A 26,694-nucleotide genomic window follows, 5' to 3' on the forward strand; every position below is an offset into this window, starting at 1 on the left:
TTTAACAATATTCATCCACCATATATCTATAGCTTTAAAAATACAAATGCTAGTATTGTCAATTTATCAATGTCTTTATTTAATTAATGTTGTTATTATTCCTAATGATGCGTCTTGCTAATTTTTAGAAGGCGTTTTAAAAGGGGCCCAAATCCACACAGTTATTCATACATTTGTTTTTTGCTGTAATTTGTTATGTTTTCTGTGGCTGCATTGTATGATGTTAAATGTTGAATTTAAATAAATATATCTTGAATACATGATAAATATAAAAAACAATAAGCATGTCTTTTGTACCCTTACCCAGGTTTGTACACCTACCCCTTGTGTACCCTGACCCCCTTTGTACACTTACCCCCTTTGTACCCTGACCCCCTTTATACACTTACCCCCTTTGTACCCTGACCCCCTGTATACCCTGACCCTCTTTGTACACTTACCCCCTTTGTACCCTGACCCCCTTTATACACTTACCCCCTTTATACACTTACCCCCTTTGTACCCTGACCCCCTGTATACCCTGACCCCCTTTGTACACTTACGCCTTTGTTTGCGCATATTAAAAGAACATATGCGAACATATCCAAAAAGATTGATATTCATATAGCATTTAACTCGAGATTGTTTTGAAGAATATCTTTATTTTTAGCAATGATATAATCAGAGTATACGGCTTAATGCATGACATGTCTGTTTGTAATTGAAAATAATGCGGTCACATTTAAGACCACTTCTGCCTTTAGGATTCCGACACAGTTAGTGACGTCATGAGAGACATTAAATTTCATGTATTGCGAATCTTTATACAACAAATCCATTAACTGCTCACTAAACTGCAAGGTTTTAGTGTTTTTTTTTATCTGCTTAATTAATATACATTTAGTTTGAACTCTGTTTGTACGTAACGTTGTGGCTGTGAGATTACATCTCGCTGTTTATTCACGTTTGTTGTTGAAGAATTACACTATAATGTACTGTTACCAACTTATACTTGCGCGATGGATTGAAAAGCCACTGTGTGTTCAAACTTCAATTGTATGACATGGGTTTTACATTTATACAAACAATATTTTGACAAACATTAACTAAAGCTCTGTCTACACTATCAAACTAGTTTGACAAAAAAAAAGTGTGATGTGCCCAAATATGGTATTGATATTCCCAAATATGGTAGAATGATATGACATCATCATGTCCATAATGGGCACATTACATTTTGTTGTCAGTCATATCAAGTTTGATAGTGTAGACATAGCTTTATGCTATTTAACTGATTTTATGATTCGTGGGCGAATATTTTTATTTGTGCAATCAGCTCAACACGAAATAACTCTCCAGTAGTTCATCTCATAATTCCTATTATTCGTTATTTTCAATTTGGTAGATATTTAGAAAATCGGCAGTTATAGTACCGTATATCTATACTATTAAAGAGAGAGAATTTGTACACTGTTTTTTTGTTATACAATTTTTTAATTACACTACAGGATTGGGGAGGTTTTAAAACATAGATACACTATAATATCTCAATGATTTAAACCACCATATGGCGGGTTTCGTTCCTATCGAAAAGGCACTAAATAGAAATGATATGTACCGTTACATTTAAATGTATTATTAATGAAATTATTTAAATAATCTTTTTTCCATTTTGTAATATTTATATTGGCTCATATTTTATAGTTTAGTTATTTTATTTTCAACCTGTTATTGGTGTTTTACACTGTTGGTTTGAAATAAAGAATAAAGTTACCCCATCAATTTGAATCTTACAATGGTCTATACGTGTATCACTTTCAGCGCAATGATTTGGTATTAACGTACTTATTATTTACAATATTTGTTAAAAGGAGTTGAAACGTATTTATTTCGATTTAACCGATCGATAACTGCCAAGTCCTGTCGTTTGTAGAACGAAGGTTATATAGTTTCTTCGCATTTTGTTGATGAAAGTAGTAGTAGTTAGTAGCTAATCAAATGGCATCGTCAATTCTCCAAGTGAGACTCTTTCATCATTTAATGGGCTGAGCATCGTGTGATCTTGAGCGTAGGCATACACTGGTCATAAGTAGCAAGTTACATTTAAAACTGTTACTATATCAAATATTATATTGTACACGTTTCTATGTTATTGTATTGGAAATGAAGGATACATAACCTCTGATTTGGATGGAGGAGGAAAGATATTTCACATGCTTTCACGAAGCAAATTCACAAAACGGGTAGTAGGCCTAGTAGTATAAAACTCCAGTCCTGTCCTCTAAACATAGATAGCAACATTTTAATGGGGCGACAAACCACGTTAAATCGACCAAAATACAAGATAAGGAAGAGGCTTGTACGCATTCGTAGAATAATCTTTAATTAAATTAAACAAACCGAAATCTCCTCCGTTAAACCTCTCCGATATGAACTTGATTTTATTAGGTTGAAAGTTAATAGGTAATACAGAACTTAAGATCAGAAATAGCAAATATCCAATCCCCGTACCAATACACTAAGCACAACAAGGTATCAACCTGTCTAAGAGATCAATTTTTCAAATCGTTCTTGCGTCATCGTATATTCAATTGTAGTTTCAAATACCCACTCTCGTTTACATCTCAAATCTTCTATTCCTTTTAGAAGTTTTGATAAATTGCAATGACGATATAGTTGTCTAGGTTATGCAACATGACATTAAAAACACCAATAGCTGATTTGAAAACATCGAGACATAAATATAAAAGTTGATTAAACGTAAACATAAATTCAATTTTAGTCATTGTCTTGAAATGTGCCTTATACTTTATACACCATAACAGGGTGTAAAAATGACTCCAAATAACGAGAGACAAGCCATGATTCAAATTTCCGATCTTTATTTGATCATCATCAGGAATGAACAATAATTTCAAAGGTTTATATCTCATTTACATACTTACTGTAGTTATAATTGTCTGCCTTTGAAACGAGACGTTGAATCATGGCTTGCCTCTCGTTATTTGGGGTCAGTTTTATGCTATCCATAATATAATAGCACTAAACCAAAATGTTTCCTCTATCTCCTCCTAATTCGAAATTCCGACACTACCACCGTTCGAGTTCGGGCACCTTTTAATTGCCCTTTATCCATTAGTCTATATTATAATCATATTTAAAAGTCCATTAGATTTTGTTGAAGAATCGCACGATTAATATAACACGGGTAATACCCATTGACAGTGAGTGAGTGAGACGAATACAAATGCAAATGCAACATTAATACTGTAATAAAAAGGATGAAAACTATGGAAGTAGTAAAATATCATAACATTGGGTATTTTTATGACATCCGTAAGTTTCAAAATTAGATAAAAATACCTGACAAAGTTTACAAATTTCACTCAAAATATATTATTAGAGCTAAAAACATTTTTGAGGAAAACCTCAATATTCTAGGGATGATATTCTCATATTCTTTGTTTTGGAGGTGTTTCTTCAGATAATCGTATGGTATTTGTCTATATAAAGGTAGGTCTACTGTATGAAATATGTTTACAATTGTTGTAATGTTATATTTGATACATCGATAATGGCTTAATCAATATCAAAGCGCTTCGCAATATCAATGATACCAGTGTCATATAATGTATATACATAAGATCATATATACCAATTATTAATAAAGTATAATATATTAGCATTCTGTCATCAGTCTCTCCTTAATTAAAACGAATTGTATTGGCGGTAGATATCAGTCTTTGAAATGAATAAAAATACACGCGAATTGGACATTACGCTCTACGACGTACGTGGGCGTGAACCGTAAAACGCGGTGCAAGGTGTCATGAGTATTGTGTTCAATTTGTATAGTTAGAGGAGATCGAATTTGCCTAGTTATTAAACCTTAACTTATTCATATTTCTCTTCCTCGCATACATTAATCTAGACAAAATGTTCTTGAAAATAGTTAACAGTCTGTAGTTAAAACAACATTGATGTCAATGAAGAGGCCATATACAGTGAAGCCAAAAAAGTCTAGAAAACAGTTTTCGTAGATTAAAAAGGTAAATTTGTACGAACATGGGTTAAACTTTACCCAAGTCTGTAGTTATTGTCGTTTTTATGTTTTTGATTTTGTCTGAAAAGACGAGCTCAAGTAGTATACGTATAAAACGCCATATGTGCCAAAATAGTTATCATTTTACTAATATTAAATAAACACTGCGTCTAGCAATGATTATATTAAACGTTAACCCGATCGGCCGGCGGTTTACAAAATATAGTTCTGTATGAAATATTGATACGTGAATGTGTGTGAATAAATGTCTATTTATAGTTGGATTAATGAATATAAATAGTGATGATGATGATTGCTGACGTGCACAAGATAGTTTCGGATCGTATATGTTTCCAAGAGCAGTGATAAACATTGTTATTAATGCCTCTTTCACTAGAAGTATAGATAAATTGACTGGCTGATGAAGTTCTTTGTCAACATTTCATATCCATTAAAAAAATACCAAATAACACCTGTAAGAACGAACTTTGCCTGCAGATGTGATCGCAAAACTAGTGACGTCAGCAACATCTACGTCAATATCTTAAATAATATTGATTTTTACGGTTTTTTACTCGAGATTGTTGTTTGGAGCAGTTCTCTTGTGATTTCTTATTGTCCTATTTTGAATTCTAATTTATCAATTATGGTTGATTTAATTTTATCATTTTTAAATATTTCGTCGTAATGGTAGATTGTTGTTAAGCAAAATTAGGTTAGTTCAATCGAATTTACCATTCCTAGTACTTTAATATTTTAAACATTTAATTAATGTTATAATAATACAGTAATAAGATTGTTTATACATAATTATGATACAGCATGAATTGTTGAATTTAGTGTCCATTTCCATTATATTTGATCATGTTATGGCAATATAATAATATGTGTGACGAGAAAGATCTCCATCGCCCACGCGTTTGGTATATACTGTACAGTTTTTAGAACCGTATAAATTCATGTACAATTATGAAAAACTAAAAATAGTAAAGGTTAAAATATAAAAAAAAAACAAGTAGGGCTTTACATTTCATACCGTGTAATTATGTCATCCTTAAGTGTCGTAAAGTTGTACGACACATCTGTTTTTAAATTGAAATTAGTCTATTTTCCGTGGTCTAATGGCAATGACTTTCATCGTTACGTAAGTTTCATTAATTTCTTATATAATACAGTTACTATATTATTAAAATAAAGATTGGTGTGACGTCAGTACCTCGATCAACGAATTTTGTGCCGTTTAACAAGCTGATCGTCAAAACTCAAATGTAGTTATTTCTTGACGGATTATTCAAATGTCAAAACGGTTATTGAATCACACGATTCATAAGTATTTCGAATATGGAAGAAATGGATCGTATTATTGCGTTACGATTCAATGCATAGCGTTACATCTCAGTGAATTGCGTTACCGTTTAATGGTTTTTATATTATACTGTAAGTACTCGTATAAGACGCTATAAATATTCTGTTTATTCTTATTTGGTCGTTGTGTAAGTGATACTTGTTATATTTAAAAATATTATTGAGAAGAATATTATAATAATTCCATAAAATAATAACCATTTTAATCAAAATGTAGGCCAATTATATAGGCCTACAAAGAATTATTTTGTATGTAGGCGATAATTGTTGTTCACATAATAGCACCATACCGTAATTAATAACAATATTAATATTCATGTTCATCTCTTACACGCGTTAGTCTGAACAATTCTAATACACATATGACGTAACAACGTGCGTAATGTTTTCAAAAATATTGATTAGATGGCAGTGAATATAAATAAATTGATTAATTACTGATATGGAAAATAATCAGTTACATTCGATCTGAGTGGATGAATCGCTACAATGTCACTTCAACAGTAAACATGAATTAAAAATCGATATTCATCCTAGGCCTATTAAATTACAAGTTAGTATTGTTGATAATGTTAACGTTATCAAACATCTCAAAGATCTCAAAATAAAATAGTTAGGTTTATTAATCAATCTAATGTTAGATCTCATGTTGGTCAGTCGGAACTTCATGAATTAAGACTTTTAAATGTGGTAAATAGGGTTAATTTTTTAAGTTTATGCTATGTTTTTAAGATTTTTAACGACACTGCTCCATCGTACCTAAATAAGCATTTTACACTTATCAGAGATTTTCATGAGAAGGTGACCAGAAGTAGTACTATGTGTAACTTCCGTATCCCAATCATTAAAGGATGTGCTAGCAAAACTTTTTATTTTAACGCTATTAAAGCATGGCACAATCTTCCTCTTTATATCAAGAAATCGTCGAATATAACCTCTTTTAAACAGTCTCTAAAATCATTGTATTTTTAAATTTTTTTAAAAATGCAATTTATACAAATTTTAAATCTTTTAAATATTCGTATTTTACATTTTGGATTTTAACTTTTAATCTATTCTCTTCTTAAGTATAAGGAATCTGTGCAATTTGTTTCTCTGTGTTTCTGGACCCCAATGGAAATAAGTTTTTTACTTTTTGGGATATCTTTTTAACTCGAGTCTGTTGTACTGATTTTTAATTGTTTTCATGTTTTTATTGTATGTATCTGTGTTGACTCAGTTAATAAAGAAATCAATCAATCAATATCGAATTGCAATCAACCACAACCTTTTTTTGTCGATCTAGATTTTCGTTAGAAAAGTCGATAAATGTATTTCGGTCTTTCATGTGTTGTATTTATTTATATCTATCGTTATTTCTGATAGAATAGGTCTACAGTCAATATATTCATGGAAGAGTGAAATTACTAATTAATGTCACTCTTCCTTGACATATTCAAACAATCATACTTTTTTTTATAGGCCACATCATCACCATTATATTACTTTAAATACTGTACTATACCGTAATTACACAAGTCGGTTATGTTATTTTATTTATTTTTTATTTATATTTATATATAAATCCAAAGGCAAAATACTGAAAAATTACAATACTGTGGGTATCAGTGGATGGATCTCAATGGAGATACAAAAAAAAAGGGAAAAGCTAAATCAAAACGATAAAGTAAAACAGCCAGAAAAGTTAGCAGAGCTTTTGGGCACACTTTATCAGTGAAATATATATAATTTGTTCTGTATTTTGCCTTTGGATTTATATAAATATATATAAATAGTTTTCGTGTCTTAATGAGCCCGCATTGGGTTTATTACATGTGTATGTTTTAATCTCGCCTTACATGGTAACTCATTTTATAGATATTTATGTTACATCAAATTGAATTGTTTGATTTCGTAGTTGGACAATGTTTCGTATTATTATTGGCTGATTCAGTTTACTAAACTAAAACTCAATGTACATGTAATAATTATCCGTTGCCTAGAAACATTTAGTCAGTCCATCTGATTGGCTTGAAGGACAAATTACCTTTCGAGCGCGTAACAAAGTGATTACGTTGTGACGTCATATTATGTTAAGTAAAGTGTGCGATTGACGCATCTAACGACTGAAAGGAACAGGAAGAAAATCAGAATAGCAAAACAAGTCACATGCGACGACGAATGAATGTTGGACGTCTAGGTAGATTACGGTAGCTCATTAGATAGATAGAAAGCAACGAACGAAGACGGGACACAAGACTTACAATAGGAAAGATAAAGATACAAGAGATTCACTGGTTATAATATAGGCCTATAGGTGCCAAGTCCAACACAACGCTACAAAATAGGAATATTCATTGTCGTATACGTTCTTGTAAATATTTGACGTTTGTAGCAAAAGACACATTGACAACATGTACCAAAGTGATGTGAAACGATTTATATGGATCTTGGTTTTAGTGGCAGTTACATACTCAGCACCGGCTCGTGGTACGTTCATATCGTCATTTGTGTTTTTAAGCTGTTCCATGTATAATATTTATTATTATTTACATGAATTTAGATAGCATATATCGCTCACCATCCCTTTGTGGTCAAAACCACAGCGTAAACACGCCGCTTAAGCAATTGGATCCAACAGCTTAACGTTTTCTAAAGGACGCGGTAGTAGGTGTACTACCAACTGGGTGTAAAACCAATTTACATATTATTTCTCGTTCACAATATTAGTAAAATGTATAGCTTTCATTTCCAAAGTTGTATAAACATCGTATGAGAATAATTTCGATGGTGCTAAAAATATATTTACCTGACAAAAATACAAAAATGTAATTCAAAGCTAAAAATACTTAAATTGTCTGTCATACCAGGGAAGAGTTAAATTACAACTCTTCCCTGGTCATACAGTGGTTTTTGGTTAAAATTAACCGTTTCTTTTGTCTTTTTGTCAGTGAAATACTTATTTTGTTGGGGGTTTTTTTCTACAGAAGTAAGTAACTGCAAAATGGCCTATTCAAAGTCTGATTTTATTAATCTTCATGGTTCATGTTTTTGGGGGACAATACATCTTTTTAGTAGATATATAATGTTATCATAGACTATATTGTTATGTTTCCACAATAATAAATTATTTATTTTTCTTGAAGGGATATAATGTTAATTTTACCCTTATACATTAATTATGATATTCGATCTTAATAAATTATTATTTAAATAACCACAATCAACTACAAACCGGATAATGGTATTTGGACGTTTAATATTAACAGATATAGGCCTAATACAACATTTTTAAATGTCTCGCATTGAAGTACTTAATTATCTTTATCCCAATCTTTAGAAATGTATTCATTTTTTGTTTTAAATAGAATCTTTAAATATAAACTGGTATTTATGCCTAAAATGAAAATTTAAAACGAGGTAATGAATCACAATTTCCATCTTGTCGTCGGTTCAATTGTGTTCAGTGCCTCTTATTAATATTTGTTGTATTGTGTTCGAACAACGGTTTGAACTAATAAAGTAGACAAAAATAATCTGAATACTAATTTCAAGATAAAGATCATATCCTCTTAGTATATTTATTGATTGTTTTGCGAGCCTGCGAGGTAATTTGTCTTCGCTTGTTTAATAGAAGTACATTACAGCGATTTAGGCGTTAATCAAGTCGGAATTGATGTACGCACGTTAGTATTTATGAAAATGCATTTGAAAAGATAATATGTACCTTAGCTCTGGGGGTTGCTAGGTTATGTGTTGCAGACAATGAGAGATGTTTTTTTCATGTGTTTATACCATGAATATTAAAAGTACATCATTCAAATGTAAATGATTCAACATTCGCTAGCTTACATAGGCCTAAACCTTGGCGCGATAAAAATTGTTACAATTTTGTACGCACTTGTTACCTTTTATATAATGTATCTGACTAACATGCTTCAATAACTTGATAATTAGCGCTGAAAACGCGTAGAATTGCGTATAACGGTAGCTTAATCACGGTATACAAAATGGCATTGTAACGAATTCGTATGGAAATGTATTGATGTAAGTCACGTCACGTATTAACGACAAGTATTCCATCTTATCAACACGTGCATTCTCAGTGTTAATGATCCTTATATCACAACGTACAACAGCCATGACCTGTAATAATTTCAATTCCTATATTTAATCTATAATTATATGCGCTGCTGGCGTTTTGTAATTTTATTCTGTTTGGTAAAGGCCTCCTACTACTACAGTGTATACGTATCTTAATTATTGTCAATATCACCATCATCTTCCTATATCGTTATCCTAATCATTGTCAGTATTACCATCACAACCATCATCTTCCTTCATCGTTATCTTAATCATTGTCAGTATCACCATCACAACCATCATCGTTATCTTAATCATTGTCAGTATCACCATCACAACCATCATAACAAAAATGTTTAACATTATATTATATATAACAATCTTTGTTCCATATTTTGTTCATTTTCTTCATATTTCGATATTTGTAACTCGTCATATTCATGATTTTATTCGTTTACTACTATAGCATAATTTATTAATTCTCTGTCATCCGTGCGTACATAACTGTAATACTTATTACTGTAGTACATATTATTTCAATCAAGATTACCTCCGAGTGTGTATATAAAAAAGGCGGATTGCTTGCCTCTCATGGTTCGATTTTTTTATTGTCATCATCTGTCACTAAAATATATAAGATTTCCAGTGTTCAATATGTGTATTTTTCAGCATAGATGCTGTGTGATAATCTGACTGGCTTTGATGTGTTTCAACTCTTCATTCATTTTCACGCTGCTGCTCTAGCCCGCTACGTCACAAGAGATAAATCATTTATTAGATGAAAGCAAGTAGCAGTTTTAGTACTAGACACTGACATTTTTGCGAAAAAGGATTCTCGACTATAATTTATAGGTGGCAGCTGCTAGACCCAAAAAACGTCTGGGAAAAGAGTCTAACGGTTGAAAGACAAATCCCAAAGCATTTCTGGTACTTATGAGTCCCATGATATTATATAATACTGTAATTCGCTGTCAGATTAATCATTGAATTATTATCAAAACAGTCCATGAAAGTTTTTGTTTGTAATAGGATATTTCACACTTGAAGTATCTAGGCGTGATGAAGTGACCCCCAGACTTGACCTTAGCAATAAAATAAACTAAATTGAGTCTGTGTTTCATATCAAAGTTATTCACTTCTGTAACAAAATTCACATATAAAAAGAGAAAAGAAACCTTTAATTATAACTCAAAAACCATTGTCTGACAGACAATTTAAGTATTTTTTGCTTTAAATTACATTTTTTCAGGTAAAATAACTATTATGTGACAATAAAATGACACATTCAAAAACAAATTTGAAATAAAAAATATTTTTCAGAGGGACAATATATCTTTAAAACTGTTACGTCAATAAGCGAGCAGTGTTTTTTGTAAGAAATATTTCTTGTTTAATACTCTTTCTAGACTAGACCATTTTTTTAAAGAGTATTCCAACAAAATGAATGAATATTTCAATATGTACAGTCTGTTCTTATTATGTCTTATGTTTCAACGTTAAATTTCTATGATAATATAGTCTACCGTAGGGCGCACGTTCATGATAATGTTGTCGTGCAGGAAAAAAATTATGATTTATTTGTAACTACAGTATATTCAGAGAGATGCCTTCCTGTTAAACCATGTATTAGCTAGCCTGCCTTCTGCGATTACGCAATCGACAATAAATTATAAAACAGGCTTTTCACTAAAGTAATGGCGTTACCACAATACACTTAATAATAACAATAAAACATAATATTTTTATGTACAGCAGTTATTAAGAATAAATAAAAATCAATGAATGAAAAAATCGATACTATTGAATGAAAAAAAGGTAATCGATGTAAAACGTCATCTATTTGTAACTTTAGTTTTAATGATTTAAGTATTTTAATCGCTTAATGTTCCATTGGTGATTTCATTAGATGCACGGTATATCTTAATAATGAAGAAAATACTAACTTGAAATAAACCTCTGTTCACACACAATTAAAATGCTTGTTATGTTTAGGAGATAGAATAATGAACGAGGAAACGCCGCCGATATCATTGACTGACTGGCAATGTTAAAGAAATTGGTTACTGCTATCTTACCACTGGCAATTCATTTATTTGTTAATCTTAATTCTTATCAAAATCGTTGAATTAAGTTTGGAATTTAAATCAACTCTGTTAGGCATGTCTACTTCATAGAATTATACAGCCAGGGACTTACTGTTGTAAGAGGTTTCATGGGTTATTAGGCTAATCATTTTTAGTATGCATGTTTTCAATTATCATTAATATAATATATATAAATATATCATAAAATATTTCTATTTATTACCTGGTACCTCATTAATAATAGATATTTTGTTTTGGTATTACGTGTTTGCGTGCGTGTAGGTATACTAACGTTTACTTCACACACAGAGAGCTTGAAAAAACCGGATACCATTGTTCTGATCATCAACCTATCCCCTTTTTCCAAATTGACTCATTAATTAATGCCTTAGCTTGAATAAGACATTGATAATAATGCAGGAAAATAAATATCACAAAAAGAAAATTATAATCAGCAATACAAATTACCTATTCTAAAAATCTAATTAAAAAAAACTATGGGAGAAATAAGTGTCATGGCAAAACCTGTACAATGTATCTACGCCACCAGAGCGCGCTTAAACTGGCATAAAACCATCACAGAAAAATAACAAAATAATAATAATCTTAATTATTTTCTCAGCTTGATGCTAAAAAACACGTTTCTACCTTATCACGAAACATGAAAACACACGCCGTCAAGACAAGTCGTGTGAATTAACGCTGTACGTGTTTTATGAATTTATGTACAAGAATATAATACCGTATAATTGGAATTAACGTGTAATGGTTATTGGCCATTACCTGCCGACATACTACAGCTTTAATTAGCATTGAATTCGCTATTCTAATTAACATTTAATTTTAAAGCAGAAAATATTGCCGTTTTGTGATTGACGCGATTGTAACGCATTTAATTTAAGAAAGTAATGCGATATTATTACGACGCATTTAATACCATGTTGTCTGAATAATTCCCGTTTATATATTTATATGTTGGGAAGCGACAAATTGGAATGTTTTTTAATCTAAGGTAATTAGCTATAATATAAAGTTAACGATATAATGATTCACCAGTCAATGTACTGTTACTTTTATTTAGAAATGATTCGGTCTAATTGTCTGTCTCTTCCAAACTGGTTATTGTTGCGTAAAACCAAATTTTTATAATGTCGCTAAAAGCCTGTACTATTCAATTCGGTTTCGACTTCGTTGAATAGAACAGTCAATCTTTAAGACATGTCTTTTATCCATGTAAGCCTATTTTTCTTCCTTTTACGAAGACAGTTTTAACTGTAATAGTTTTCTGCTTGGTATATTAAATGCCATCAGTACCGTCGGTCGCATCATAGTTATTGATGTTCATTATATCAAATTCACTTCTAATTTCCTCATGAAAAGCAATCAATACATACATCTCTATAGTGACCTAGGCAACGAATAACCGTTGATTGAACGGAACACTCGTATTAGTTTCCATGTATCAGTTTCGATCATTACACAAAAACGATACAGCATTTTATTGATGATCGTCGACCTGACGTCAGGGACAAAATTTACGTGAGCCTAATTCATATCAGTGACTTGAGCCCAAGGCATAAATTTTTCATGAGGGTGTATAGCATAACATTTCTAGCAATCAATTGTCTTAATGGAGACACTTGAACGTTATGTCCCCGTAGCTATAAAGCAAACATTCTCTTTGCTGCCCACGCTTTACGCAAACACGTAGATGATCACCTGATTGCGTGTATATCGCGGGATTTATCGCGATGTTGAGTATACACGTCAATGGTAACTTCAGAATGCTCATTTGAATGCAGTGTGTCTTCTGAAAAGAATATATTTTAAACTACTTCTTATATCAAGGAATTAATCATTTATCAACTTTCAGCAGCCTTCGTCAGCAACACACCGAGAACCATAATCGTTGACGCGCCCGCTCCGAACTTTACAGCGTTTGTGCAAACGAATGCGTCACCCATTTGTGCGAACGCGTCATGTCACTGCCTAATTATGACGATAAATGTATGGTTTAATGACAGCTTCTAGAACGTCTCTTTGAGATATTTTAATTTTATGAAACCGTTTCTCATGATATTTCCTACTTTCTTGTATTTGCTCACCTTGTGCTCATACTAACTCCGTGTCAACATGTGATGTTTATCGTCTCTCTATCTTCTCTTTAATTTGCCCTTTTTCTGCTATTTCCCATGACATTAATTCTGCTCTAGTTTATCGATTGCATTTATAGCTGACAGTGCACTTCTTAAATCCATCTTACATTAAAGATAATGTAATTTACTATTTATATTTTAACCTGTTAATTGCAACTGCGAAACGTTCGAGATGTAATCCTGCCCTTCCATTGAACGCCATATATTACACACTGATGTATTCTGTCATTATATACATGCATATTTAAACTTAAAATTAATTTTTTAGGCTGGATAAAAGAAAGAATTTTAGAATGGAAGCCAGTGAGGGGTTTTATAAGAAATTATTGTTAGCACATTTTAGTATTCAACATGTTACACAGACGCGTAGGCCTAAATCTAATATGCCGTCCAGAATTCACACGTACGAGTACAAAGTACCCACATCGTTCGTAACAACAACTATGGCCTGTCACAAGTGCATAACATACGCCGATCTAATTTGTTGCTTATTTATACCGTTATGCATTAGGCCATTCTATAAATTAGTCACGCATAACGAACTGTAACTAGCGCCATCACAAATCTTAGCTTCAAGGCGCCTCGGAGAAAAGATCACTAATATTTCTTAACATTAAGCATAAAAAGTCTTCCAGAAACGACTAAAATAGCTGTATAGAATAAAATCAATTCTGTATTTTCAAAGTAGATGATTAGATTTAAAAATAAATATTTAACGATAGTTTTTACCGAATAATAATTGTGCCTACATTGTTGGCCTACGCAATTCTCGGTTTACGAGAACCACGACTTTAAAAATCACATTATAAATAGATTCTTCAGAAGTATGATGACAAATTTCAATTACACATTAATACAGCTAAATTGCTTTTCAACTGAACGAAAATAACATTTCCTTATACTTTTGACATTGAAATCTTTTATCCGCAAGTGATCAGAATGATAAAGTAGTACCTGAGGATAATGTATTACAAAATGTGTTGATGATGTTAATGTTTCAGTTTGACCTTTTAGCAAACTTTCTCATGTTCATGCTACATAATAATGGCGACTGCGGATTATCCCTTAACATCCTCTAAAAGAAATTGACTTTGTTTTAATTTCCATTTAAGACCTTCTTGTTTGTGTATACAGTTATAAATATGAATGAACGATAGCTTTCAGTTTTTTTTATGAGAAGAGTACTACTCTTTAAAAAAAAAAAAGAAAGCTATCCGATATCTGTCTACTAGACAGATATCGGAAAGCTTTCAGTTAAGAAAGAAAGCAGAATTCGAAAGTTAGGGTTTTGTAAGAACAGTTTGAAGAACATATTGATGCAGTTTTTTAAAATCTGAGCACTAAAAATGGATCTTTTTAGACCCTACGTGGTTTGTATGTTTTTAAACGGTTGTAAGTAGTAATTTTTTGTGTCTGTTGTGTGCAAAAGGCATATTAACTATTTAATGTATACTAACGGTATAATACTCGACCTGTAAGCGAGAGGTCGCAGGTTCGAATCCCGCCAGACATTTAAAAAAAGTACGGAACTTTCGCCGATGAGCTCGACGCGATTATGAGATCATGTTCCGAATATGAGCACTGTTTCTATCATTTGACAGTATTATTCATATATAACTTACTTTTATCTATTTTCAGATGCATCTGTTTCGAAACAACTGGAAGACCAAGAAGTATGTATTACTTGTTTTTTATAAATAACTTTTTATGCAAACTATTTCATTGTGTTAAACCTTGAAGTTGCCAAAGATATTCGAGTTTGACAAAACTAGACTATACAGTATTAATTCAAGTATATAATTTGGCTGCCGTACTTTTGTAGAACACAGTAGATGCGATAATCACTTCTTTAATTAATGTCAATTAAAATAGCGAATTGCGTCATCTACTGAGCTATGAAACCCAGAGGAATGCATAACAATTTAAGACATGATGCCGCAATCTTAAAATAGATTCCCAATTGATATACTATACGGACAATTAAGATTAAATGAGCTTTTTTTATATCTTTTATTATCAAAAAAGTAAATTGATATTGTTCATGGCAAAGACATATGGCTGCTAATTTTTGAATACCAATATAAATTCCGCACACAGTAATATACGAATATGAAATACATTTTATTACAATGTAATTAATCATTTTGACGCATGCTTCTCTCTGTTCATTGCCTCTATTTTATGTGTCTATTGTATGATTCTTTTCAGACAAACAAAGATATGAGTAAAGATGAGCAAGTTCTTGTCACAAAACCTCCGTCGTCTGAGGAAAATACAGGTAGGCCTATTCCTAGCCTAATTAAAATACAGGTAGGCCTACTTCTAGCCTAATTAATAATACAGGTAAGACCTACTCCTAGCCTAATTAATAATACAGGTAAGGCCTACTCCTAGCCTAATTAATAATAAAGGTATGGCCTACTCCTCCTAATTGCCATTACAGGTAGGCTTACTCCTAGCATAAAAATACGGTACTACAGATAGGTACTCTTAGTCAAAGCATTACGAAACGGCAAATTTCGAAATTTAAATTTATAGCCGGACACGAAGATTGGTTTTGTAAGCATTAAATACGATGTATAAATCAGATTATATAAATATATTTCATGTGTAATTTTATGTACGCCTTAGTATTAATTTAGTGAACCGCCTACGCCTATAACTGGGTAGGCCTACGCATATGAATTATTATTGGCTAGTACATAATCGTTGCGACTTTCTTGTAACCAGAATTAATTTGCAGGGCGAATACGTCCGCTTATTTTATAATGATAAAACAAATAATAGAAAGAAAAATGATGGCGATTGTTCACAAACACGACAAGATGATCTATCTTGCACCAGATAAAACTGCGTATAATATTTACAATTATTATGAATGCAAACAGTGCAATGTATTAGTAAACAACCTGTGTGAATGCTGTCCTATTTAATATTAGAACTTAAACATTCGTTTACACGCGGTCACCATATTTCTAGTCGTACATTTCAAGCGAAGAATATAACTTTATTTTATATCTTATTTTTAAAGTCAATATTATGCGATGAAAAAACTGCCTTCGCTCACCTTCTATAGCTGTGTTGAATTTCTATTATCAATACATTAATAAATGGCAGCATTAGTAGGCCTACATCATGCATAACAACTTAATGATGGCTACTGTATTATCTGAATTCTTAAATGATACAGTAGAGAATAATTACAGCAAATTTATGAAAGTGAAATTGTTTAGAAATGTTGCCTAATACTACATGTAGAAAAACAAGGTCGAGTAATTTGAAAATATTATGATAACACATACGATTAAAATATCGCTCTAATTTTGATCAAATTGTTAATGTTACATAATTTAAACCAAAGATTGGATAAGATAAGATGACATGTCATTGTTATATAAAATAACATAACAATATTCAATAACAACAACATTTGTTTACGTTCCGAAAAGTTTTCCATCAAAACACATCTTTCCTTTTAATATTAATAGTAGGTCTACATTTGTTTACGTTTTATTTATTTATTTCTATTTATATTTCTTATACATATTTGAGATGTCTTATCTCAATACAGAAACATATACAAATACAATTAACACACATAAAAAGAGTAAGTAAGTAAATGAACAAAACAAAAATGAACTATCAACAAGTTATCAACATTGATTTACTAAAAATAAAATAATTGTAATGTGTAGGTGTAAACAGATTCGTATTCATACTCATCTGAAAATGTTGTTTTCCTGTTTTGTTTTCTCCTCGATTTGACACCAGAGTGGTGGACAATGAACAAATGGTAGAAAGAAATGTGCTAACATGCTCCGTTGTAATGGTTAATAACCAATCATTGACATTTTAAAAAACTCAAATTAAACTACGCAATACTATTTACCGTCGGAATGCAATTTTCTTCAAAGTTAAATACGATAACTTTAAATTCGAGATTAATCTACGGTACGTCATATGTAACATAGATAGTTTCTTAAATTCTTTTATATCTGTTATTGTCAACATTCACTTTAACCATTTCCTTTATTTATTGACATACGATGATTAAAAACGCTCAACAACGTCATAATGACGTCAGTCGGTTTATTTTTAGCTCTTAAATTTCTTAATCGTTATAATTGCAACAGCCTATGTACTCGAACGACCCTTGACCATTGATTATTGATTGTAACAAACAAAATTGAAAACGGTAAATGCGGCGGAGCATCCGACTCCCGCAGCTGCTACTGAGGGGTGATATACGAAATAGATGTAAAGAAATAGTTTTACGTCTGCGTACGATAGATCAAGATCACATCATGTGACACTCAAGAAAGACATTAAAATGAATTAAAGTGTTTCAATAATTGATCCTTTTCTTTAATATTCACATTAGAAATGTAGAAATGAATTATAAAAAAGAATTATGCCTTTATCAACTTATCCAAATAATGTAGGCCTATTGGTCAATGATATAATTATGTGTGTCTTGGCATATATACTTCCTTTTAAAAATCATAATCTTAGTTTCTGTGTTTACTTACCCGATAACCTATTACAGTATTTAAGCCTATACTTTACCTCATTTATAATTGTTTTCCTTTTTCTAATCTGTAACAGATAAAAACCCAGCCGTACTGGCAGTAGAAAGTTCAGAGGAAAAAGGTGCAAAATCAGAAGAAGAATCAGAGAACAAAGAAGTTGTAGATTATCAAACGATCCAGAAGGATAGTAACAGTAAAGTAAGAAAAGAAAAACAAGAAAATGAAGTTTTTGATCAAAGTAAGTACTTTTAGTTAGATAAAACCAAAATATATAATAATGATATAATTTTTTTTGTTTCTTGTGAACTTTTTCAATCTATCGTAAATTCATAATAATACCCATACTAACGTGTAGGCCTAATAGTGCAGTGATTTTTACAAAAATATTAATTATAAAATATATACATTGATTATTTACAGTAATGATGATAGAAAAATACTATTAATGACTATTAATTGAATTGTACTGACTATTATTGAAAAAAAATACGGAAGTTGAATAACAAAATAATGAATAAATACAATGTTTCATTAGAGGTATATAATAATATATTGATTTTGCTTGTTTCTTGAGCCCATTAAAACAAAACTTTTGGAGTGAGCATCGGCGTCTGCAGTCCACATACTCCGTGTAGATAATGTCCCAGTTCGAAGCGCCCTTAACATAAAATTTATTATCGAAAATGATACATAGTAATAACAGTGAGTTTCTATTAAAGTGATACGTGCTGCTCAGCACAAGCGTGTCATATAATATAAAGCGTAGGTTATTCGAGTGGGCACGGTGCGGAATATTACTAACGCTAAATGTATCTTAATTTCATTCAAATTCCCCATTATTTTCATTTAGTAAACTAAATCTTTTCCAATATTATACTTCATATGCCTGAGGATAGTCATAAGTAAGATTCATGTATCGCCCTTGGTATATTTTGATATTCGAGATAAATCGCCGAATTGATTACATGATTTGATCATCTAATAAAGGTAATATAACAAGGTATACATTCCAAAATAATTATATAAGATTATGAGAACCGATTTTGTATCTTACTTCTTAATACACAGATATGGCGCCGGGTCACATTATCCTCATATCATTGTACAGTACTGCACTCTTTTTTCATGTTATATACCTTGTAGATGTATTTTGAATTGATGTTAAATAAACGGTTCTACAATCATTAATTAAATGCTCATTTATGCTGTTAAATGTCATCTGCTAAAGCATAGGCTTTAGCAACCAGCGTTACGTGACATAGCGTTAGGTTAATGTCGTTAGAACATTTCGAGATGCATGCGTCAGTACGAGTTAATCACACCATATCACGTTTTGTATGTAATTATACATTTTAGTTGGCTCTTGTTTTCAACTTCATTCTTAATAACACCATCTTTGATATTGATTGTACTGTAATCACATGCTAATATATTCAATCAGTTCATCTTCTCAATGTAAAACTGTAAATAGATTTGCAAAGATTCTATGTAAGCCCGAATATTCAAAACCTACACGCGGGATTATTATTTTTGCTAAAATTGCTCGAATACACTTTTGTTATCTATGTTTCATATCAAAATTATAACGGAGTGGAGTTGTGGCTTGGTGGTAATGATGCTTGGCTACCAATCCAAGGGACATGGGTTCAAGTCCTGTCATATTTCAGGATGTTTATGTAGAGCATCTTGTGTTTGTTTTGTGAACGGGAGTGCCACCTTTGAGAAGGATAGTGAATGAATTCACTTGTGGTTATCCTTGGCAATTTGCCTAAAATGAGAATAGAATTTTTAAAAATAAGAAATAACTTTTTTACGAATGAATAAAAATTGTTCGCGTTTGTACAGTACATTCAAAAAGAGGAATTCTCGTTACGCTCCTATTCAATATATTCCCCATAGGCCTACCTATTGATTTCTGTTAGACCTAAGTTTATTAATTCTTTTTTTTAATGAAAAGAACAACCTCCTGTGCTCTCAGACGAAGAAGCTGACCAGTTGATGATGTTAATGAGCGACCCAGTTGCAATTGCAGAATATCTGGCCGTTAGTGGCGACATAGTTGGTTTTCTGGAAGTTCTCGATACACTTCAGATGAATGGCTTCGTAAGTAACGCATTTTTATCATTACCCAGTCCGCCGCTATCTCTGAAGCGAATTTTTCAAGAAGTGGGCGTTTCTTGAAGCCACATCTTATTCTCTAATATGCATCTAAGGCTTCTAAACGCTGCGACCGATTGACTTGTGCCCCCTACCTGGGGAATTCTAGTTCATATTGTAGCCATATAACCATACAACAGACCACAGTCTATTCCATGATCACTTTGTTTTTAATTCAAACATGACATTGAATTTCGGTTTAAATCCTTCGTATGACATTTTCCGAATAAGTTGTTCGTTCAATAGTCTCACCGCAGCCGCGTAATGCATTGTCATGATCACGTTTAGGGCTAGCGAGGGGCTGCCAACTGTATCTGCAAACGTATGATTTCAATTCATAGCGTGGTGTCAAAGCCTTTGCAAACAGTTTTTTTTTAAATATAAAACTATATCACCATTTTGTTTTTATCACCACCGTAGAGAAGCCTAACAACATTTAAAATGTTTAAGATTACTTGATATTGTTTACATTATTATTTTACATCTTTGTTATGATGCGTTGTGAAATTATCCACGTCATTGGCCTAATTAGAAGCACTGACGTGCGTTATTAAACAATTTGTTGATCTATGTTTTCTGAACTTACGTCAAAAAGACGTTAAATGATGGCGCATGGATAAAATGAATGTATTGATGTAAACGGCGTTTGGCGCAGTACAACTCAGATTTTAGGTCGTTTATTAAAGGTCGCTGATATGTAATTAAAATTATATAAAGTAAAAAACAAATTGATAGTTTATTGAAATAAATTGTAACATTTACGTAGGCTACAATGAAAAGTCGTTAAAATAGACTCACGTAAGCTCATTATTATTTAGTGGATATTACAGTTGATTTGTTTATTTTGTTTAGATCGATGGTAAAGTAGTAGATCGACTGAAGAACGAGGTCTCGAGTGAACTCGATAGGCTGCTAATTGAAAAAGATGCCGAAGAAAATCAGATGTATGAAAATGAGGTTTACCCAGCTCCGCCTCAGGTACTACATTGATATTAATTGTCTCATTGACAAGCCATCATTAATATCAGCTGATCCAGCTAATGAAGCATCAGTTATCGGGGCCATTTATTCCATTGTTTGCATTAAGAAGTTGATTCGGATTTTCCTTTTAGGTCATGAGAAATACTTATAATGTATTGAACTGTATTTCTCTATGTGTTGGTGTATCACATCTTGTTAATTAACCATTTGATGAAAAGTGTAAAGCTCTGTCTACACTATCCATATATGGACATGATGATGTCATGTCACTACCATATTTAGGCATATTAATACTATATTTTTGGGAACAGCACACTAGTTTGATAGTGTAGACAGAGCTTTATACTATGTGGTAAATTGACTCGGCGTTCTGATAGCTTCGCGCGACTACGCCAGTCTTAACGTGGGTAGATCGATTAATTTTTCTATAGCTTCCTGGAGTCCTCAAGCCTGCAGTGACGATTACCATTTAATACCCACGTTCGCCCCATCCAAGAGTGGGCAAATACGACATTTCTTCGAAATAAACTAAAAACATCCGCATAAAGATATAGTTTAATTATGCAAGCACCTTGTTAACTTCGTCGCTCGCAATCTTTTTGGATTCCTTATTTAATCTATCATTGTCAACGGCATTAATGCTATTTTACGAAAATCGTTTTATATTTATATTTCGTAGAAATTAGATTATGTATAAATCGGTGAGCTGTGAGTGAGTTTGTGTGTATAGTGTTTGGTTATAGGAAACCCGATACTATTTTAATGGCTAATGCATTTTCAAATTTACACAACACACTCTTTGTGTCATGCGTTTTCATCAAGTAACCAAACATAGGATTTGAAAGAGTTGACAAAATACATAATACAAGAAAATTATACAGTATCGTTTATGTTTAAAAGATGGACATTTAATTTTGAATAACATCGTTATTCTAATTAAACGATAAATTATTTTGAACATATCATGAATTCAACGGATGTGGTCTGAAATGAAACAAAAATAGAATTCAATTTGTATTTCAATTAATTTTCTAGAATGAAGTATACATGGAAAATGAGATGTTAAACATTATCAAGCAAATAATGACGCTACCTGTTCTTACCCCAGGAGAAGTTTACCAAGCTATGCTATATGAAGGTAATTTAACAGCAAATAAATCTACCGAAAAACAACCAACGTTATTTTGGTATTATTTCGGTGATATCCTGTCCATACATAATACAAACATACCATAAAGGCCAATTTACACAGAAGAGCGGTAACAAGAATAAAACCAACAACTGTCCAAGGGACACAACAATTAAGGGGACACTTTGTTAAGTCCCAAATGTATCCCTTTAACAGGTTTTATTGTAGTATATGTAATATTTTACCGTTTTTACAGGAGCTTCTGATTTGGTAGCGTCTGTAGCAGGATTGGTCTATCAGAGGATAATTGAAAGAGAAATAACGCCTGAAGCCGGCGTCAGTCTTGTAGGTATGTACCTACATACCTTTATAAGAATATACGTATAACATTGGGTTAGGATAAGACATGATAACAACACGCTTGACGCTAAACATTTTTTTTCTCCAAAAAATATGTTGTTGGGAGAGAAAAACATAGGGCCCATAATTGCGTCATGGCGAAATTCGGATACGATGTCATACGCATAATAATACGATGTACCGGTAAACTTAGTGCATCCAGTTTTAAAAGGAGTTACCTCACTCTTCATGGAAATAAACTCTACTACACCCCGCCCTGGCCAGACTGACCATGCCGTTTCGTCCCTACCTTCAGAAGGCTATAATCTCAATGCTTATACCGTTTTCATGAATCTATGGCATTTACTGTTACGTTTCTACGAGTTTTGACATTACAATTTTTATTCGTTCAAGTAAAACGAAAAGAGAAATACATATATAAAACTAACTGTTGACATTTGTTTAATATATAGCCGCAGTGTTTCAACTCAGTCTACCAAACGAATACATTCCAGAAGACGTCACGGATGAAAGTTTCTACGAAGACGCGTTCCTCGACTACGTCTTAGAGACAATGTCGCAAGATGAAAACATGATCAATAATGACGTAATTGATAATGACAGCCAAGAAGAAAATGTTGAAGACATACCGCTTATGAACTCTGCTGGAAAACAAATCGGAGAAAAACAAAAGGTGCATAGCTTAAAACCATTGAAAACGAAGGAAGGAAAGACAATCGGGAAAGAGATTCACGACGAATTTAATATCCAGGCAGAAGATGGTGGCGGTAGTTTAGAGGAGGAGTTACAAGATATCGTGATGGGTGACGGAAACCAGGGTAATTACTTACTGAGCATTCATATTTTTAACACTCATGGTGTCTCTGGAATGTGATTTGTAACAATACGTTTTTAACCTTGTTAAAGATGTTTAATGTTAGGCCTACTGTTTTATACTTTTACATATTTGTTGTCATTTTTAGTCCGTATGTATCTTTAAATCGGATTTGCTGACAACTGACATTTCTTTGTTTTTAACGAAGACAAAATAAAGTTTCTTGTATCTTGTGTCAAATGGTGTAACAAAATGTAAAATGTAGTCTTCTGTCAAATGGTGTAACAAAATGTAAAATGTAGTCTTCTGTCAAATGGTGTAACAAAATGTAGTCTTCTGTCAAATGGTGTAACAAAATGTAAAATGTACTGTAATTAAACATTGCTTGCTTGACCAAAATTTTAATGAAAATAAATGTTAAATGTTTAGCTACTAAACGCTACAGGCATAAAGTAGGGGTATAATACTGTATGTAAGGTCAAACGGGGTGGTGGGTTTAAGAGGTGGTATATGATTTTAATTTGTTAGTACAACTCGTGTATAACAATTGAATTTATACTTTTATTTTACATAGATACAAATGGAAAATCGTCATCGGAATCGGAAAATGTCGAAGGTTTTGGCTCAGGTGAATCGGAAATTGAGTATTTACTTGAAGGAAAAGGTAGGCGCCTATTACTTTAATTTATAGTTTTTGTAGCGGGCTTTGAAGGGTGTGGAGAAGTTGTGTATGCCAGGTGTGTACCGTAGGTTAACGTTTAAAGCACCGTCACAGACGAGGGCGCCGTCCATTTCTTTATACGATTTTTCATTGAACAAAACGGCTCAAGATGGCCGGGACACAATTAATACAAATTAGAACATAATTTGTCGTGTATAACTGTTATTTAGGCCTTCCCTGATTATGAACACACCTGACTCCATTTCATGTATAAATGTATGTTTAATCTTTTACATTATTCTTATAGATATGGAAGAGCTACCAGACATGTTGAAGATGAAGTTAAAGAATTACTTCAAAGCCGTAGATAATGTAAATTCCAAGCTACACAAGTAATCTCAAGCCGGACACAAACCTACGTCGTTTTATGTTGTAGTAAATCATTATTCCGCCCAACCCTCTCGGTTATTCCTTATTGATTTTTTTTATATAAAGCTTTAAAAACATTTATTGATGAGTATTAGTAGTATAAATTAAGATGTTTCAGAAATTCCATTCAGAAATATCTAAAAACATATAAGATCAATTTTAACAGAAATCCGCCAATAGTTTAAACATTTTGTACACATACTACTGTATACATTTTTTACGATGGTACCACAAGCGTTTGAGAATGCACATCTTTTAAAACCTTTTTTAAAATAAGTATAAAAAACTACTTTTTCGAAATGGAAAATTATAAACTTTTCACCAAATACACTCTTCTCTATAAGTGGGAAAAAACTTTTCTCAATTGGAACAATTGATACGATAGAGAGTTGCTTTGAATATCCCATTGCAAGTACAAATAGTAAGTGTATGATTGGCAAGAATAGAAATTAATGGGCGTGCAGGCACACTCTAAACTCACCAAGAAAGCATATAGCGTATTGCATATTATTATAACGTAATAAATAAATATATATAGGCCTAAATCCAAAGGCAAATTACTGAAAAAATGACAATGCTGTGGGTATCAGTGGCTGGATCTCAATGGAGATACAAAAAAAAAGCGAAAAGCTAAATCAAAACGATAAAGTAAAACAGCCAGAAAAGTTAGCAGAGCTTTCGGGCAACACTAGCCCTTCATCAGTGCATATATATATATATATGAAATTGATGTTATTCAGAAGTGCAATTACAAAAGTTTCTCTTCTAGAGGAGCTAATTTCCACCATATTTCCACACCGTATTTCAATCATTGTTATGGCTGGTGCTAGTGTTATTGTTCAACTAACAGAAAGACGCTGACTTCGAACTAACCAACAAACTACAATTAACAGGGAAATACTAGATTTGAATTTTGTACAATTTCTGTTCACGACTTTTAAAAGGTTCAAACGTCTTACTAAGCAACATCAGTTAAATTATTATTGTATTTGTTAATTATTCATTACCTTGTATTGCTTTAACATTATAAATTTAACCAATGGCATCTTTTAAATACTGTAGCTATAACTGCTGTATTGTACCGGTAATCATAAAATCAATTTGTGACGTCTCATTTTCATCATTACATCAATCGGCGTCATTACGGTTGCCGCGACGCATTATTGATATCAGTGAGAATCTCTTATTCAATGTATTTCGTGTCGTTTGGTCTGTAAATGTAATCTTTAATTATTTTTGTAAGACATACTCGAACTCTGTAATATATTCATATCAGTGACTAGAATGTAGAAATCAAAGCGTTGGTTCCAGGAAAGGGAGCCCCTCTCCAAACTTTCTCATACCGGTCCTACCTTTCTTCGGTCGCTCGCAAAAATAACACGCCACTAATAGCGTTCGTTTCTTGTGTGTAAGGTTTCCACTTTGAAAGTGAATATATGTACTGGCTTTAAACAGTTCACCGTGATAGGCCTACCCACCGCACTCTCTTTCCTGGATATTACGTGATGCCTCTAGTTAGTTAATAGTGTGCTACACATTACAAATATATTAGGCCTATGTAGTTATTTGGCCAAAACAAATATTTGAAATATTCCTTAAATAATATGCTCGTACGTATTACAGAGATTAACATGAACCTGTACCAATAGGGCCTGCAGTAGTAGGTTTATAAAAAACGCACTCTGGCAAAACTTATATACAAATAACACAATGCTAAGATGTGACATATATGGAGGTATAAATAACTCCATGATAGGCTACATAGTAATGAAATATAGTATATCGATGTATGCTTACAGAATGCACGTCTTCTCGCTTAATTATATTTGTGATGTTTTGTAAAAGAGAAATATAACTATTTTATGTAATATTGATCGATATATAGATTTTACCAAGGAATGAGAGTCACACTTCTACAGAACACGTGCTGATTGTCAAAATGTTTC

The 26,694-nt window shown here is 32.2% G+C and overlaps 1 protein-coding gene across 1 annotated transcript; it reads left to right on the plus strand.

The window, feature by feature from the left end:
- The first annotated feature begins 7,467 nt into the window (after window positions 1-7,467).
- LOC144843855 (uncharacterized) lies at window positions 7,468-25,010 on the plus strand. The gene is made up of 11 exons (XM_078700820.1): window positions 7,468-7,855; window positions 15,327-15,361; window positions 15,897-15,966; window positions 18,294-18,455; window positions 20,175-20,320; window positions 21,227-21,352; window positions 22,391-22,493; window positions 22,741-22,833; window positions 23,297-23,662; window positions 24,233-24,322; window positions 24,627-25,010. The coding sequence occupies exons 1-11, from the start codon at window positions 7,780-7,782 to the stop codon at window positions 24,713-24,715; spliced, it is 1,356 nt and encodes a 451-aa protein (XP_078556946.1). The 5' UTR covers window positions 7,468-7,779; the 3' UTR covers window positions 24,716-25,010.
- Window positions 25,011-26,694: the final 1,684 nt, after the last annotated feature.

The sequence above is a fragment of the Antedon bifida genome, chromosome 1 (genome assembly GCF_963402885.1).
Source record: "Antedon bifida chromosome 1, ecAntBifi1.1, whole genome shotgun sequence".
NCBI classification, from domain to species: Eukaryota; Metazoa; Echinodermata; class Crinoidea; order Comatulida; family Antedonidae; genus Antedon; species Antedon bifida.